Here is a 17716-nt window from a genome sequence, read left to right on the forward strand (position 1 = left end):
AAATCAAAGACATCCAAAAAGAATTTGTCATTTAAGTGATGTAAAAGGAAACCTTGCACTTACTTATCAGAGGCTTCAGAACAACTTGGACATGTGAGCAAAACTTCAAATGCATTTTCATTGATTAGCAATCTTTTAAAGGAATTTGAACATAAATGCCCTTCAGAGGGGCAAATACTCCTCAGGTCAGCCACAGTCCTCAGTACTCTCTAATGTCTCATGCCTGATGCTGTTAATTTTTAGCTGCCCAACTCTTGAAAACATTGGATTTTCGGCTCCTACTTACAAATGCACATTTTTACCCCTTGATCTTCCTGTTAGTAACCTGTTGAGGGGGCTCCTTCATTGAGACAGAGGTTGAATCATTTCCAGCGTTTCTTCCAACTCTGATTATTTTCTTCTACATAAATAGTGCAGAAATAGAACCGTGTAAAAGCAGTTCCCTTACCTAACAGGGATAGATTCACAGAGATAGCTTCATTCTACCTATCAAACCAAAGTTCAAGTCCACAAGGTCTTTTACACGACAAAGGGCAATTCTATATATTTTCAGGGGGAGTAAAGTAGATACTGTGGGTACCCCTCCCTGGATCCTCCAGCTGCTGAGAACACAGGCTAATCTCAGTTCACTGCACTTCCTCACTAGAAATTGTCCTTGGACTGGCCTCACTCAAGGCAACACCCCCTTCCAGGGGGCAGCTAATGAAGGGATAGAGGCCAGACTCCCTTGTCTCAATGGGGAACGATTCTGAAGGGCCTTCCCAGCTCCCGCTTAGGATCTGCTGAGGCCTCAGTTGCAACTGCTTTGTAGGTCAACTCCTGCCCAATCCTCCCTTCCTCACTCCCGTAGTTGTATTTCCTGAGAGCTGTCCCTAATAAACTTTCTTCCCGACTCTGCATCTCAGTCTGTTTCTAGGGAACCCAACCTAAGACAAGGAGTGAACCAAGATACAGAAAGGCTGAGTGACTTGCCCCTGCCTTACAGATATGCAACAAATTCATAAATCATATAATGTTGCCATGAAAAGAATCCTTAGAAGCCATCAAGTGCAACCTACCCTTTTCCAGATGGGGGAGACTGAGGCAGAGAACCAAAGTGATTTCCTCAAGGTATCATAAGCTGATTAAGTGAGAAAGCTTCAATCAGACTCCACATTGACTGACTGTGGCCCAGAATATTGTGGCCCAATATTCTAGCATTTAATCAGCTTCCAGGAAACCTTGATAAAACGTGAAAGTCAAATTAAACTATGAGAATTTGGAGTCAATACAAAGTGTTTTTTAAGCCCAGCATCCATGGACCACACCTCATTGTGAACTCCTGCTATAAGAAGCCATTTAACCCTGGGACCACTGACTACATAGAGGAGCGAGGTCTGAATCAGGGGTGGTAGTGCACTTTATTAACAAACAAAACAGTACCATACAGGCGAAATCGTACTTCAATGGCAACACATACATAGGTGTACTCCCACATGTAGCACTGAGGGCACTGTTCAGACAGAACATTAGGCAGCAAGTTCACAGTCAAACTAAATGTAGTTCACAACCCTTCAATATTTTTTCTTCAGTGTAGTATAAGTCCTTATTTAATAGTTGTGACAAAAAGGGTTAACTTTTAAAATCTACTTCTCAGGTGAGGCCAACTCAGCCTTCAGAATTGTGAACCAGACGCCTTAACAGGTCCAGGCTCTATGAACTGCTTACACCGACTGTAGCTTCTCTGGGTTGAAGAAAAGACCTATGGTATCTTTGTGTTGCACAGTCTCATATACGGTGGGAGTTCTCAGTTCCGATTTCATGTCTGAAATGGCATTCATCTTGATGCTCAATTTCTAGTTTAACAGGGCTGATCTAATTAGGATAAATTAATTTTTCTCAAAAGTTTGAGCAGAGGGTAAATCACATACTCAGGAGTCCTTCCACGTTCAATACTTAGATATGTTTACAACTTGATTACTGTTAAAAATGTTGCCAGTTAAAAAATTTAAATCAGCATTTCCCACAAGGTGAACCAAGTTTATCAGTAAGTGAACAGAAACAAGTGAAATAGATCAGGAATGTGATTCTCAAGGCAGTTTGATATAATATGCGACAACTCCTTATGTACTGGAGCATAGCCAAGACATGACTAAAACTCCTAAGTTAGCTAAAATGCTTTCTAAAGGCAGAGTGGCAGAAAAATCCTGCTCTTTGCTCTTAAGATAGGCAAAACTAGTCCTTGCACCGGGGTCCAGTGACTTAATTTTGGATTGATGATAAGGTTAATTATGGCATAAACTTGGGTTGGTCTGGCAATCTTTAACTCCCATTCAATAAAAAATAGATAGGAAATTAAGAGGTATTGGGAGATAATGGAGATAACAAGGATATAAAATACTGAATAGGGAGAAGACAGAAGAAGCACGAGACTCACCAGCTATAAAACAATCACGTGACATTTAGCAGAGGGGCAAACCGAATGGTATCGCTCTATTATAAAAGTATAAAATAATTGAGATACATAGATTGACCTCATTAATAAAAAAAGATGAACTGGCATCTAGCATATTTGATAATGCGCGGAAGTAGGTCCATGAAAATTTTTATTTGAAAATTTGGGCACATAAAAGCAGCAGCTTCGGCTACTCAGAAACGTCATTTAAAGTAAAATGCCTCGTTAATCAATGATACAGAATAAGGTATTACTGGGTATCCGCCACCTGTGTACCCGAGTCCATGGAATCTTATCAACTACTTTATTTGATCACATCTGTGTTCAGTTTTTCGAGATATTTATATTAAAAAAAAGGAGTATTTTATGGCTGAAACCTTTCGACGGGGATTTAAAAACTCTGATAGTTTTTTAGAGGGGAAAGACAAGAGGTGAGCACTGTTCTGGGCCCACATTTCTCCTAAGATAGAGAACTTAGTCATCATATATAAAATCACTTGATTTTATGGTTTATAAAACTTACTAACTGAAGCAAGGGAGGTTATAATATAGAGCTGTAATTCCCTTTCTGTATTTGATACTCTCAGCAAATAACAATCAGAAATTTATCACATGTATTTCAGTTCGTATTAGAGAAATTGGCATGCTAACATTTACTCAAAGGTAACCATGTTGAAGACAAGTTAACAGATATGCCTAATTCTACTATGGTTGTAGGAAAAAAAGAAAAAATGTATGCCACTAGGGGCCTTCAGAAGGCAAGGATCTACCTGAAAAAAGGAAAATACTGCTTTCTTGAAATCGGCAGAGAATGTTATCATTGACAATGAGCGAAGAAATGGTTAGCCACCTTCCAGGAGAAAGAGCAGATGCCTTTTGCAATTGGTCTCATGCAGAGCTAGTCAGGGAGGCCTCTTGGGGAACAGTCTTGCCACTATTTTACTCTGCTCACCTGGGGAGCTGCACAAAAGTCACAGCAAGTCAATTTTAACATTATACGTTGGTAAACACTGCCCTCTTTAAGAAGAAAAACAGGAAAATACAAACAAGCTAGCATTAAGACTAGATGTCCAGAAACTTCACAGGAATTAGAAGTAGTCAGCAGAGTCCTGAGGCAGCAGCCCATAAGATGTCCCTTATACTGGTTTGAGGGCCTTAACATCCTCCGGCCTCCACTGCTTTCATTTACTATTTATTCTCTCATCCAAAGTGTGAGCTGCTCACGCCAAGAAGCTGTGAGACTCTGGGCTCTGGACCTACACTTCCTCATTTCCTAAGGACTGAAAAGGACAGTCACAGGCTGGGCCTTAATCTACTCAACCTCGCAGAGAGAAAGTTAAATGCTTCATTTCTGCAATCATCCGGCATTTTGTGTTAAAGGGGAGAAAAACAGGACACAGAAATTGTTTCAGAATGAACATTTCAACTTTAACTTCTTGAAATTAAGAAAACTATCACAAGGTTTTATTCCACCAATCAACACAAGTTAGTCTACACAGACAAATAACAAGATGGAGCTTGATCTGACTGAAATTAATGAGGTGATTCTTTGGATTGTTTTCACTTTAACATTGACTAAGACTAAACTGAAGGATTAAATTCAGTGCACTTAAAGGTGATCCAATGACAAGGTCTTTAATTTGGCAACGTTTTGCTTTTGATGGTGCTGGGAAAGAGCAAGCAGAAAGCATTAGGCTGAATCTTTAGGATCGTGTCAGCAGCTTGAATTTGTATACCACGATCCACAGGGCGGTGATTGATGTGGAAAATCCAATGATCTTCAGGAGGCCTCCCACGGAAGGCAGGTTCCTCTCCCAGAAGGAATGGGTGATTTCCACAGCTGGAACATCCTAGATGAATGAACACAGATCATTAGCAGAAAACTCTTGCACTGACAAGGAGGGGCAAAACCTATCTGTAAAATCAGTGCACGGATGTGCCCTGGAAAGTGGCATCTACAATTACATCAGAGGCTAGAAGATGAGAGATAGGAGTTTTACATGTAGTTACTGGTCTATGGAAATGGAGCTGCCAAACTGACCTTTGACTCAGGTTCTTGAAGCCATATGTCTTTCTCTGCCACCTTCCCCAAAGCATTCAAGATCTGAAAAAAAATGGCCATGGTATTATGAAATGAAGTTCTGTAGTTTCGACAGATTCAAGGCCCTGCTGGCCACAGATGAGCCCCATGAGTAGAGTGAGGGGCAGAGAAGTGGACGTACAGATTTATCAGTGTCAAGATCTAGAAAGGCCAGGTACCAAACACACTGCTGGACTGAGGAGGGAGAGTGACTCCCCTTCCTCCCTTACCTCTCTAGCTGCCCTTTCTCCCGCCTCTACTGCTCCCTCCATGTAACCGCTCCAGCGTGTGGCAGTCTCCGTGCCAGCAAAGTAAATCCTGCCCACTGGCTGACGAATCACCCTTTAAGGGAACAGAGAGGTCACATAGTTACCTGGAAAGGCGCTGAGGGTAAATGAGCCGATCACTGCCCTCATTTACCCCACAGACAAGGAAACTCAAACTGTTTTAAAAACTCCCATGTGACTCAGCCAAAGGTGAAAGGCTCCTCCCCATTTGCTGCACCTGCACCCAGGATCTGAACTTTCAAGCCAGAGAGAATCAGGCTGTCAGATCATCAGTCACTAAAGATGATGTTGACTTTTTCCTCACCAGCCAGAACTGGAATATGAGAACATGCATTAAATCCACAATCAGATTTCTTTGCTCTGTGGTTCCTGTTTGTGGTCTGTTTTGCTACCTACAGTCTTTCCAAGGGGGGCATTCTTCATGAGATCACATCTGACTGCAGACCCCAGCCATGCAGGTACTCCCAGGGTGTCAGCAGGAACCGTGGCGGTAAGTGGGGAGACAGGGAGATTAACTGCCTTCTAGCAAAGGAGAGACCCGAGGGCTTATATGTCTGTCTCCTTAAAAGACAACCTCTGCAGAGTTTGCTTCCATAAATTTATCTGGAGACTGGCTGAGGGCAGGGAAATGGGCCTTCTCTTACAAACAGGTCTTGGTGAAGAGAACCACAGAAGGGCTAAGCTGACTGGGCAACTGTCCTCTCCTACCTTGTTGACTTTGACTCCTGCCACATCCGCAGCCATTTTCATGAACTCTCCTAAGCTGCACACCTCCACCCCAAAGGCCTTTACCTTAATCCACTGTCATGGCTTTTTCCAATTCAGGAATCTTTGGCTTCATCTATTCCTAATCCTAGTCCCATCCTGTAGACTTCTACTTTAAATCCAGGTCCACTCCAGTTCATTAATCCTGTTATCACTAACAAAGCCTATTCATTCACAACTAGAGATTTGACAGAAATAGACAACAAAAATCACCCTTTGGAAAAGGAACTGTAAAAAGCACCCAAGATCAAAAAAGGTTTTCCGATAAATCATTTAATCTTTCATCAGATAATGACTTTCATTGAGATACTGCATAAGTCTAAAATAATTGATTCTTGCGCAACCTAAAATTTAACTAAAATCATTACTTAATTAACGGTTCAATTAAGAATAAACAAGGCCAGCCCAGTGGTGTAGTGGTTAAGTTCGCACACTCCACTTTGGCGGCCCAGGGTTTGCCGGTTCGGATCCTGGGCATGGACCTACACACTGCTCATCAAGCCATGCTGAGGCAGCATCCCACATAGAAGAACTAGAAAGACTTACAACTAGGATATACAGCTATGTACTGGGGCTTTATGGAGAAAATAAAAGAGGAAGATTGGGCCAATCTTTGTCACCAAAAACAAAAGAGAATAAACAAACAAAAAAATTCATGTAAGGAAAGGATTAACAAATCCTTCTTCCTTCTCTGTGGACAAACACAACCTTGAGTTAACTTTCTAGCTCTGTTCCTTCGGAAATCTGATGAAGAATAATGCCATCTACGTTACCAGGTAACAGTGCTTATGGTAAAAATGTCTCCCCTGACCCCTACATTGGAAAATTGCATCTGGGCTGGGAAAATTGTCATGAATTGTAAATGCCTGGTAGGAGTTTATCATTTTGGGCTTCCCTGAGTGTGGTGCCTTTTGTAACTGGGCATGTGCCTTACAGGGACCCTGGACACTAAGCCTAAGAGGCTGTTTCGAGAGACAATGACCACTATGGGGCATGAGGTTTCTAAGCCAAGGTGAATTCTCCCAGCCTGAGTGGATATCACCTCCTCACACCTTAGCTGTATACAGCAAGGATGCTTCCCTGTGAAGAGGAATGTCTGATGCTGTTCTGGATGGCAAGATGTGTTTAGCCCATGTCCTTCTGTGTAGACTGGTGCCACGGAGCCTAGGTTAGTCATATGAAGCTAAATTCTAGTTGAGCTCAAGAAGCCCCCTTGGAGGACACTGCAGCTTGCAGAATTCTCACATGTTGCTGACATCTGAAATGCTCACCAGTGTTCTGTGATTGTTCTAGGTACTGACAGCTGTTGATCTATGTACTAACATACTTATTTTCCTATGGATATCCAGAAATACATAAACTGACTATCTGGGGCATTAGAAATAAGAATGCTGATGATTATTTCTACAATTTCCATTGAACTTTGCTTATCTTTTTTTTTTTGGCTGAGGAAGATTTGCCCTGAGCTAACACCTGCTGCCAACCTTCCTCTTTTAGGATGTGAGCCACCACCACAGCATGGCCACTGGCAGACAAGTGGTATGCTCACAAGTGGTCCATGCCCAGGAACCAAACCCAGGCCACCAAAGTGGAGCACACTGAGCTCAACTACTAGGCCACCAGGCTGACCTGCTTATCTTTTTTTTTGTTTTGAGGAAGATTAGCCCTGAGCTGACATCTGCTGCCAATCCTCCTCTTTTGGCTGAGGAAGACTGACTCTGAGCTAACATCCATGCCCATATTCCTCTACTTTATATATGAGATACCTACTACAGCATGGCTTGTCAAATAGTGCTGTGTCTGCACCCGGGATCCGAACCGGTGAACCCAGGCTGCCAAAGCGGAATGTGCGAACTTAACTGCTGCACCACCGGACTAGCCTCTGACCTGCTTATCTTTTTAAGTTTGGTGTATGTCTTGTATTAATTGGTATAGTGTCTGGGTAGTACCTTCCATACTGAGTCATGATCCCTGGGGGGAAGTAGGCAGTGTAGCAGCCCCCTGAGTACTGCTCCTCACACCAGTTCTTCTCTTCATAGTGCACCGGCTGCAGATCAGTGGGGAGAAAATGTCAAAGGGAAGACAAAGCTGAAATGCTAGCGCTCAATAATAAAGGCTCTTCTGTGTTTTACTTTAACAAAAAATTTACATTAAAAAAAGGCAGCCCTGTATTTCTAACTCATTTAAGGAGAAATATGACAGTATCAAGTAATGGCCTTTTGTGAGGTACCAAGTGACAAGCTACGTATACTTTGACTTTCTCAACCTTTTCTCTAGGAGAGACATGAAATATTCCAATAACTGGAAGAGGGGCCTCTCCACGCAGATTCTGAAGTCTTTAGACCTAAGTATACAGGAAACCCCGCTGACAAGCAGGTTCTGGAAAGTTCTGCTTAAATCTCTGAATTCTCTGTATTTTCTTTACTTCGCCCATCTTTCCTTTCCTTCTCCCATCTGCTAAGGCATTACTGCTGAAAAAAGAGTGGAAGGGAGGAGGTAGAAGATAAGCATAGTGCCTACGAAAGGCTTTCTTCACAACCAAAAAGTGTAAGTTGGAAAAGTGAATGATGGGAATCCTGCTAAACAGGGGACAATTAAGATGAAAAGTGTTTCTCAAGGGACAAGAGAGAACCTTCTCTACTTTCCCTAACACGTCCTACAAGTTTGTTATTTGAACAGTTCAGAGGTAATAGCCTGAATGAGCCCCCAACTATCTGGTAGGTTCTTCAAAAAGAATTTCATTCTCATAATCGCTTTCAGTGGCAGATTGAAAGCACGAAAATTCCTAAAGGAGCCATGAATTGAGTCTACAGATGGAAAAATAAATCAGTATGACTTTGACCTGGGCGGAGAGTCCAGATTCAGTCCATCTTGTCAAGTGTACACTACTGTGCCTTCACCAACAAATGATGACATAGCTGGGATTTTATTTCACAGCAGTCAGTTGACATTGACAGAAGGCAGGATCTCTGTTCTGGGAACTGATCTCACCCCTCCGGACAATACCTCCAGCTCCAGGCTCTGATTACAATTGGCTGCCAGTTACCCAGTGAACATTTAAACAGCCCAAGGAACCGCTGCATCAGAAACTGCATGCACCTGACAGCAACTGTTAATAGCCTTTTGTGATTGGTGAAGTTAATCTTCTAGTAAGCATATCCCTTTGTACTCTCTTCATAAGACTGTCAGGAAAGCAGAATCTGCTTTGCTTTACCACTCAGAGCAAACGGGGCAGAACCTACTAGGGATTAAAGCTGGGGGTTTCTTACTTGTAAAGCTTCTTGGGATCCCAGTACCTTGGCGTAGAGCTCACAGATTTTCTTCTTCCTATAAAAAAGAACAAAAAATGTTAAGGAAGTAATAACTGATGAGAATAGAATAAAGAGAGCAAGTTCCAGGGCTCTTGCCAATGAGTCAGATTAAGGAAAGATTAGAATCAATGGCCTTCTGTAACTATACAAAACGAACAGTTCCGTGAATCTCTGCTCTCAGATTAACTCTGTGCTTCAATACAGTCATTTGACTTGAAGATTCAACAGAATTTTCCTTTTTAAAAATATTTTTGCCTCTTTCACTACCCTATACCATATCTATTCAAGATTAAAATGGGGAAAATGAGATTAAATTAAATTTAGTTTTAGGAATTAATTTTAAGTCACTTTTCTGGAATATGTAGAATTCTAGAATAATCCTTTTATAAGGATTTATAATCCTACTATAAGTTTATAGTACATATAACAGTGTCTTTTAACTATCCTATATCTATGTTTTAAAGATCTACAAACATATAAAGCTAATTTAATCTTTCAAGCAAAACATAAAATATGCTATACCTGGAGAGGCTTAGAGTCACTCCAGCCTAGTAATCTGTCACGTGACAGAATGGTCTGTGGACAGAGTACTTCAAAGGGCATCTGGGGAGTGGGCATGATGCACTATGTGGTATTACCTCAAACGCAGTCTTTGGTTACCCTCATAATTCATTATGTAAATGACTAGCATAGAACATGGCATGCATTATATCTTAAAAATCAGTAGTTTAATTTAACTAAGCACTTTTTGAAACAGACACATTTTAAACTTACAACCACTCTTGGTGATATTAAAAAGTTCCAATTTACTAAAATCACCCATTTTAGAAACGAACAGTTCTATTTCAGGGTTTGTTTGAATACGTTCACACTGATCCAGTTATATACTTTTGGTATTTGCCTACTTTAGTTTTTATATAGTTTAAACATTGAAAGTGCTCCAAATTATTTGTTACAGGCTAACAAGCAACTGGAAAGATATTTGCTAAAAAATGTGGCAAAGGGTTTAATTCAAATCTGTAAGACGAGCATTAAAAGCTGAAGGGACAAATGGCCAAAAATGTGTGTGTGGGGAAGGTTACACTTACCAGTAATAAAAGAAACAGACATTTTAAAAGATGACAATTTTATGTTGCCAATTACATTAGAAAATATTTTTCAAATATGTCTCCAATTTCTCTGAATCACGTGGGACAAAATATAACCTTGTAAATTTATCCAAATGCTCACATTTATACCATTTATATAACCCCAGAACTTCCATCTTGTGAATATACAGTGTTAAGTCAGGAGGAGGAGGTTGAATTATAAACATTGCTTACTGCCACCATTTTACCATGGCAGGTTTTAAGGGAGAAACAAATGCCACTCCTGAGGTGATGTCACTCAATATTAGGTGGCTAAGTTCTAGTACAGACAGGAAAAGTTTGGTTTCCTTCAAGGAGCTGTTCATACTACAGATCAATAATCATAAAGGAGAGGCAGAACTGGAAGAAGTCTCAGGACTACTGTCCACCTGTCTGTCTCTTTCTGTCTAATCCAAGCCCCTCATTACAAAGATGAGGAGGCTGAGGCTCAGTGTGCTGAAAAGACCTGTTTAACATCACTCAGCTGATGAATGGCAGGGCTGAGGCTCTACTCTCCTGAGCACTGCACCTGTAGTAAGTGCTCAATAAAAATTTATGTAATCCAAACCCATCCTCAGCCTAGTATGGTACCCTCTTTCCTACTCTATGATGAGATGACTGATTCTCACCTACTTCATAAGAGTGTTACAAAGAATAACTCTCACATTTTGAGTCAATTAGAAAACAAAAGTTTTGATAATCATTATTTTGAAAAGCTTAATGATGCTTAAGTTATTTTTGGAACATGTAATAAAATCTTTAGTAAAACAGAGTGAAACCTAAAATCCAGTCAACCTACATTGTAGTTAATTTTTCATTCATGAATGATAAAGTAGTTATACTAGAAATATAACTCATTATTTACTGTATTCCATACTATGAGATGAGTCAAGGATGAGTTCATACAAATATATCAGGAAATTATCTTCCCCATCCCTTTCCACCCATTAAAATTACAAATTTTAAGAAAAGTTATATAAAACAAGGATATTGGAGCAATGCACTGATTGGTTAGTTGGGCTCTGAAAATAACAGAACATATTTTAAATGATGGCCAAAAGAGGTCATCTTGTAGGTGAATTTACCCACTGGTTTCTAAATCTGGCTGTTCATCATAATCACTGGAAAAGCTTGTTAAAAAATACAAATACTCAGGCCCCACCCCTAACTTACCAAATCATAATCTAATGGCCTCAGAAAAATATATTTTCCAAACATATTTTGGGAGATTTTGATGCAGTCAGTTCTGGGTACCAGTGCTCCGGTCAAGGGCATATTCAGAGTTCTAAGGGTTTTACCTTATAAAAACTTTTGAGAAGTTCAGCCACCATGTGGAATCATAACCAAATGTCTACATCCAGGCTGGTATTTATTTTACTATTAATAAGGAGGGAAAGCAGGAAATCCAAAAGAAAATGTCAAGCTTAGTGTGGCGTAATGAAAAAAAGTACACATTAGATGCTATTTCTGACTTTGTCACAAGCTAGCTATGGAGCCTTGGACATATCATTCTCTGTCACTGGAGCCCAAATTCCTCTTCTATTGAGTAGGTGGACATTAAAATAGTTCCCTTCCTGACATCGAATCTCACAGTAGCTCAAATAAACAAATTTGCATGCAAGTGTGGGAACTTCTGCAGCCTTTTCCTAACTTCCAAAGTCATCAAAGTAACTCTCAAAGGAAGGGCTGTTAGTGGATTTGCTGCTTAATTTATAAATTAAATGCAGAGAGAAGTACACATTTGCATGTGTGTTGGTCCTCTTCAAAAGCTAACAAAGGATTTAGGACTACCCTAAAGAAGGGAAGCCCAGAAATTCCCAGAGGCAGCCCCCCACCAGCCAAATGACTGTTTCCAGGTAAGAGTTCCAAGTAAGACTTAATTTGAACAAAGGATTCCAAGGCAAAGTAAAACACATACAAAGTACAAAGAGAGAAAGGGAGAAAGAAAGAAAAAAGCCACTGTCCTAAAATAACTGTTTTATACTAGGAAGCTCTAGGGAGAAGGGAACATCAGAGCCATGTCCTAGATAATGAAAGAGGAATACTTTATGTGCACAAGTTGCAACAGGTTGAAACACATATATATGGATTTGCTTTTCAGAAAAGTACAAGTCAGAGAACCTTAGAAAAGGAATAACTGTCTTGCAAGGTGAACAGGACTTGGCCTCTAAGGCTTTTTTCAAAGCTAATGTTTTCTGATTTTCTCTATCCATCCTACAGGGAAATCCTAGCACTCAATCACAGTAAAATGAACACAAACATGTAAAACTCAATTGATACATACATATGGGCAAGGACCGAGTGGAGGGGGGTGTAGCCAAATACAAAGAGGTTGATTTGTTGGGATTTTGAGAATATTAGTGAATTATTTGTGGTTTTCCATAATGCTATTATACTGTGGTTAGTGCAGTAAGCACAATATAAAGCTAACCTTTTCTGTTTCAGACGCAAATTCTTACCTCATTTCTTTATGCATCTTAGCAAGTCGATCAGCCTTTCTGGCAAGGATGAAGCTGGAGAGAGAGGTTACATTTGAACGATGAGGTGTTAGTAGTTTATCTCAAGAGTTGCTGCTTCTTTGTGAAGTGTTCTTGCCTCCACCTACTTGGCATTAATGAACGCTCCAACATCCTCCCATTATTTCCCTCTACTAGAGCAAATGCCCTGCTGTCTTCCATCTGCCTCTGTGTCCAAAACCCTTGCTAGGTTGTAGGCTCCTAAATGACAGGTCACCTCCTACTCAATAGTCTACCCCCAAAGTTTAGCACAGTTCTTGGCATATAGTAGGAAATCAAATATTAGATGAATCAATGTTGGATTAAATGATTATCCTGGTAATGACTGTTGCCTTCTGCCAAATACTTGAAAAATTGGAATAACAAATATAAATAAATGCTTGTAGTGGATGCCATGGTGGGCCACCCAGATCCCTCTTCAGGATCAAGCACTCATTGCCCTCAGCTCATAGCTGAACCCTTCCCCAGCAATCGCACTCTGCAGCAGAGAAATGCCTGGCTCAAGGTCCCTCTTCTCCCCAGGATGACTGGCTCTGGGGTACCTAGGCCCGACCCCTTGCCTCAGTGCAGGACATCTCTGAAGGGTAATCCTGCTCAGAGTTCCCCATGGGATGGCTAAGGCCTCTGTTGGGACAACATTGGAGCCCAATATATCCCTCTGCCCGATCCTGATTCCTTCCCTTCCCAGAGCACTTCTCAATGAAACTCCTGCACCCAAATCTCCATCTCTGAGTTGGCTTCCTGGAAAACTGGCCTAGCACAGTCCCCAAATTCAGTAGCTCAGTAAAACTCAGTTATAATCTGTCTATTTCCCTTTAATCAAATAGACTCTATTTGGGGGCCGGACCCACGGCCAAATGGTTAAACTTCCACACACTCCCCTTCAATGGCCTGGGTTCGCGGGTTCAGATTCCGGGTGTGGTCCTACTCCACTCATTGGCCATGCTGTGGAGGCCTCTCACATACAAAATAGAGGAAGACTGGCACAGATGTTAGCTCAGGGCTAATCTTCCTCAAGCAAAAAAAGGGGAAGATTGGCAATGGATATTAGCTCAGGGCGAATCTTCCTCACAAAAAAAGGATTCTATTTATTATAATACTATTACTAATTGCATGTATATTTCAAAGAATTGAATTGTGACAAGAAGACCTTAGTTGTACTATTATTAGAAATCTTTCAAAAAGCCAAATGAGCTAAAGGACAATGAAATTATGTCTCCACTTAAAAAAAGTTTTAAAATTATATTTGTTTTGTCCTAGACCAAAAAGACAAGTAGATCAGGACTGAAGATGCAAGAGCTGAACACAGATATTTCATCTTCTCACTCACCCTCAGATTAAACTGTTCCTAATTTGATTGGCAATTCTTACAGAGCTGTTATTCAAGATCATTCTGGGAAGCAAAGATGCAAAATGTATTTGTGTTAATCCAGAGAATAGTATTTCAGAGGAAGCTGTAGACTATTTAAGAAATTTGAATTACTGAACTTTATGGGATATAGTCATGATTTTGTTTGATTTCATACCTTATGTTATGGCTTGCTAGTAATGATTTTAGTTAAATTTTGGGTTTATGCAAGAATTGATGATTTTAGACTTATGCAGTATTTCAATGAAAATCACCAATATCTGATGAAAGATCAAATGATTTATCTGAAAATCTTTTTAGGTCTTGAGTGCTTTCTACAGGTCCTTTCCTAAAGGGCAGTTAGTGTTGGCTATTTCTATCAAATCTCAAGTCAGGAATTAAATAACCTCTTTGATCTAATTCTAACTATGGACAACTACTCTTTAACGTTCTTTGGTGTTTTAGTGAGGAAATTAAACACACTGGCTTTGGGTTGAGGACCTTTCACAGTTCTAAAGTACAAGCCCTTTCTAGTTTCCAAAAGGCAGTAGTTATCAACAAATACAGTGCTGGGCAATTACCACTCTCATCCTCAAGGCTCTCCTTGGCCAGAGCAGAGAGCAGTGTCGAGGCAATAAAGCTTCAAGGCAAGAACAAGGTGGAGGCAACCGTCCAGATAAAACAGAGTAGAATATCACTTTTTAGGAGCTGCCTAAGTAACTCCATTACCATCTGGAAGGCTTCTGTCATACATGTCCTTGTAAATAAAGCTGAAGAAAGCCCAGAAAGGCAGATGCCACAGTTTCTAACTCCCAGGGCAAGAAGTTGAATGTTCTTCCATCTACAATTGGATTGGTCTTGACTGACAGTCTCCTGAAATCTCTACCTCAACCTCCTGCTTTCCTTTGGCATACAGAAGGTGATAGCAAACTGCCCCAATAATCTATATCCTTTCTTGCCCACTAAGGTTAGAGCTGAAGGGGATGGTCATTATGTTGTGAGCACCTGCCCTTCTCAGGGGGGCTGGTACGATTTCTTATATTTTACAGCCAGAGAAGGGGTTATAAGATGTCTTATTGACAGTCCAGTAGCACAGATTGCTCTCCAGGTCCCTTGGATCATGGGTCTGCTCCTTTTGGTTTTGTAATTTCCCTTTAATGATGTAATGTACATGAGCTCAACTCTCCCAGGGGTGAAGAAGAAACCTGCTGGTCTCTAAAAGTCACTTGACTACTCTAGAAGCTGTGCTCTTTTGTCATGATGTGGTAGAATAAATAGCCCTTTTGGTTGTATAGTTTTGAGGAGGACTGAAAGGCATGGCAACTGGGAGGCTGCAGCACTCCTTAGCAATCCCTTTGTGGGAGCCCCTACTGCCTTCTCTGGGCCCCTAGTCCCAAAGGGCAGAGCAGCTGTGTGGCAGGATGTGAGGAGAGGGGAAGAGCTCTCCTATTCCAGACACAGAACCTCACCCTGGACCATCCCTGGTAAAGGATAGCCATGGAATGACCTACTAGGAAAAGTGCTATCCACTCAAGGCCTGACTCTACTTTGAGCTGCACTTCCTAATTGGTCATCCATCTTATATCCGAGGGTAACAATGAACATATTAACATCTGTTATGAGGCAATGTTTGGAATGGAGAAGAGTATAAAGCCAAGAAACCCTAACTTTGGAAGGTTTTACAGGATAAAACAGTCAGTTCTCATTCCAGAATGGTTGTAGACATTCTGCCTCTAGGCAAGCTTGTCTACTATACTGCCTGTCTAGCTTCTTCTTTCACTCTGTCCTCAATATGTAAGTTTTATGGAGAAAAGAGATGTATGGGCACAAGTTCAAAATGGTGTCAATTTGAGTAAAGTTTCCCAGCGTTCTGGTACCACAAACAAAACATTACTCTAATATTTTAATATAGAGGAACATGATATATTTCTGTAGGGTTCATTGCTTGAGCTTGACTCCAAAACAACATGCTCTGCCAGCATCCACACCAATACACCCATACAATTTGGAAAATGCAGAACACCCAGCTCTAACTTACCCCATGATGGCAGGCAGCGACCCATCTGGCTTAGTGTCATCCAGGGTTATTGAAATTGGAGCTTCCTCATCTTCAATGATCATAGAGCCACAGTAATCTTAACCAGGAGAAGATCAATAAGAAATTGAGACTGACCTCATCAGAGATTTAGGGGGAATATATACATATATATATACAATATATATACATGTACAATATATATACATATAAAGTATTTTGCTAAGAAGAAGGCAAATCTTAACCTATTGGTCTTTATCCCAACCCTAGAACTATTTTCTATTAAATACGCACACTGACTATACAAGGATGTCTGTTCACCCAGACACATGGAAAATGACCCATCTCAATGACCTTTACATAAGAGTCATGTATGACCAGTGCATGGCTAAAATTGTAAGATGGCCTTGGAGTCCATGCAGAAAGAGAGGGATGTGTTAGAGGGAATCACCCCTATAAACCCATGGAAGAAGTGGCAGGAAGGAATTCTTTGAGTATGAGCAGAAGGCTTATCAACAATAGCCACCATATCTGCCCAGACCCTGCATCATTTAATCCTTACAACACCCTGACAGTAGGCCTCATTGTTACCATTAACACAGAGACTGATGCTGAGAGAGGTGAAGAGTCACACCTGAGGCCACACAGCTAGGAAGCAAGTGAAGCCCAGGAATGTGTGACTTCAAAGCAGAGCTATTTCCATGGTGCCCCTTTGTCTCACTCTGCTCATGAAGAGTAAGTGGTAGGACATAGGCCAGGAGCCAGGGCAATGGCGGCCCTGTAACTGGGGGGATCTCTTCTTCCCCTCTCACTGCTAGCAAGTGCTCTTGGGGTCATTTTGTGTCACCAGGGGCTATGAGGAGATGTAGAGACTAAAATTCCTGATCTTTTCTCTTCCAGCTTGAAAATACATCTCTTTTTCTGTTCAATGTCTAGTATGTTCCAAGAACAGTGTGGTCCCTTCATTTAGTACAATTTAAACATGAATAAATGCAGCATACCCTTCTTCTTCCAAAAGGCCTCCTTGTAATACATCATGCACTTAATGATAGCCCCCATTGGAAGACGCTGAATCAACTGATTTCTCTCTGATGGAAGCTCTGGTTTGAAGTGGATCTTGGCAGTCAAAGCCGGAGGGATGGCGCTAATTACGTATTTGCACTAAAACACACAGACACAAAATACCACCTCTAATGTGAGTCGCAGTCTTTGTAGAGGGCATGAAATATCATATTTATCATTTTGAATGACACTGAACAGTAACAACATACAAAATGAGGCCACTGCAAGGCAACAAAACAGAACAAGGCAGGTCAGCCAAGGCTGATAATTTGGAAAACTGAGTTGGAAACATGCCAGCATTAATTATACCACTGCTTTGATTATATTGACTAAACTGAATTACCTCAAAATGTTCATGATTCAACGTCTCTACGATGATGTTGTCACCTGACTGGTCAACATAGGTGACAGGATGCTCTAGCTTCACTCTGTCCCCAAGCAGTTCCATTATCCGTTCACTCACTTGACCAGATCCACCTACAAACTTCCGTTCCTACAAGAGAAGGCAGGCAGGAAAGGAAACGTTATAAAAGCTCAAGGAAGGAAAATCATATTTGCCAGTGATTAGAAAAACTCCAGAAAGTCACAGGCCCTACATCCACCCTCTGCACACTTAACTGTTGGAACTCATTAAGGACAGAGGCAAAGTCTACCAAGACACCTCAGTCATCACACTCTGCACAGCTTCTGGCAATGGAAAGCCAGTACTAGTTTATAAAATTGCAGAATCAGAAGAAATGTTCCCCTATAC

The 17716-nt window shown here is 41.0% G+C and overlaps 1 protein-coding gene across 1 annotated transcript in view; it reads right to left on the bottom strand.

Annotated features, from left to right (window-relative positions):
- Positions 1–1381: 1381 nt before the first annotated feature.
- Positions 1382–17716, bottom strand: part of LOC124245835 (amine oxidase [flavin-containing] A) — a 61244-nt gene continuing 44909 nt past the window's right edge. The window contains exons 7-15 of the mRNA XM_046673604.1: positions 17309–17458; positions 16905–17064; positions 15907–16003; positions 12464–12517; positions 8836–8893; positions 7516–7613; positions 4745–4856; positions 4476–4538; positions 1382–4284 (exon numbers count right to left, since the gene is read on the bottom strand). Coding sequence (XP_046529560.1) covers positions 4138–4284; positions 4476–4538; positions 4745–4856; positions 7516–7613; positions 8836–8893; positions 12464–12517; positions 15907–16003; positions 16905–17064; positions 17309–17458 — 939 coding nt within the window. The 3' untranslated portion in view covers positions 1382–4137. The remainder of the gene's footprint in view (positions 4285–4475; positions 4539–4744; positions 4857–7515; positions 7614–8835; positions 8894–12463; positions 12518–15906; positions 16004–16904; positions 17065–17308; positions 17459–17716) is intronic.

Source organism: Equus quagga, chromosome 10 (genome assembly GCF_021613505.1).
Source record: "Equus quagga isolate Etosha38 chromosome 10, UCLA_HA_Equagga_1.0, whole genome shotgun sequence".
In the NCBI taxonomy this organism is placed as follows: Eukaryota; Metazoa; Chordata; class Mammalia; order Perissodactyla; family Equidae; genus Equus; species Equus quagga.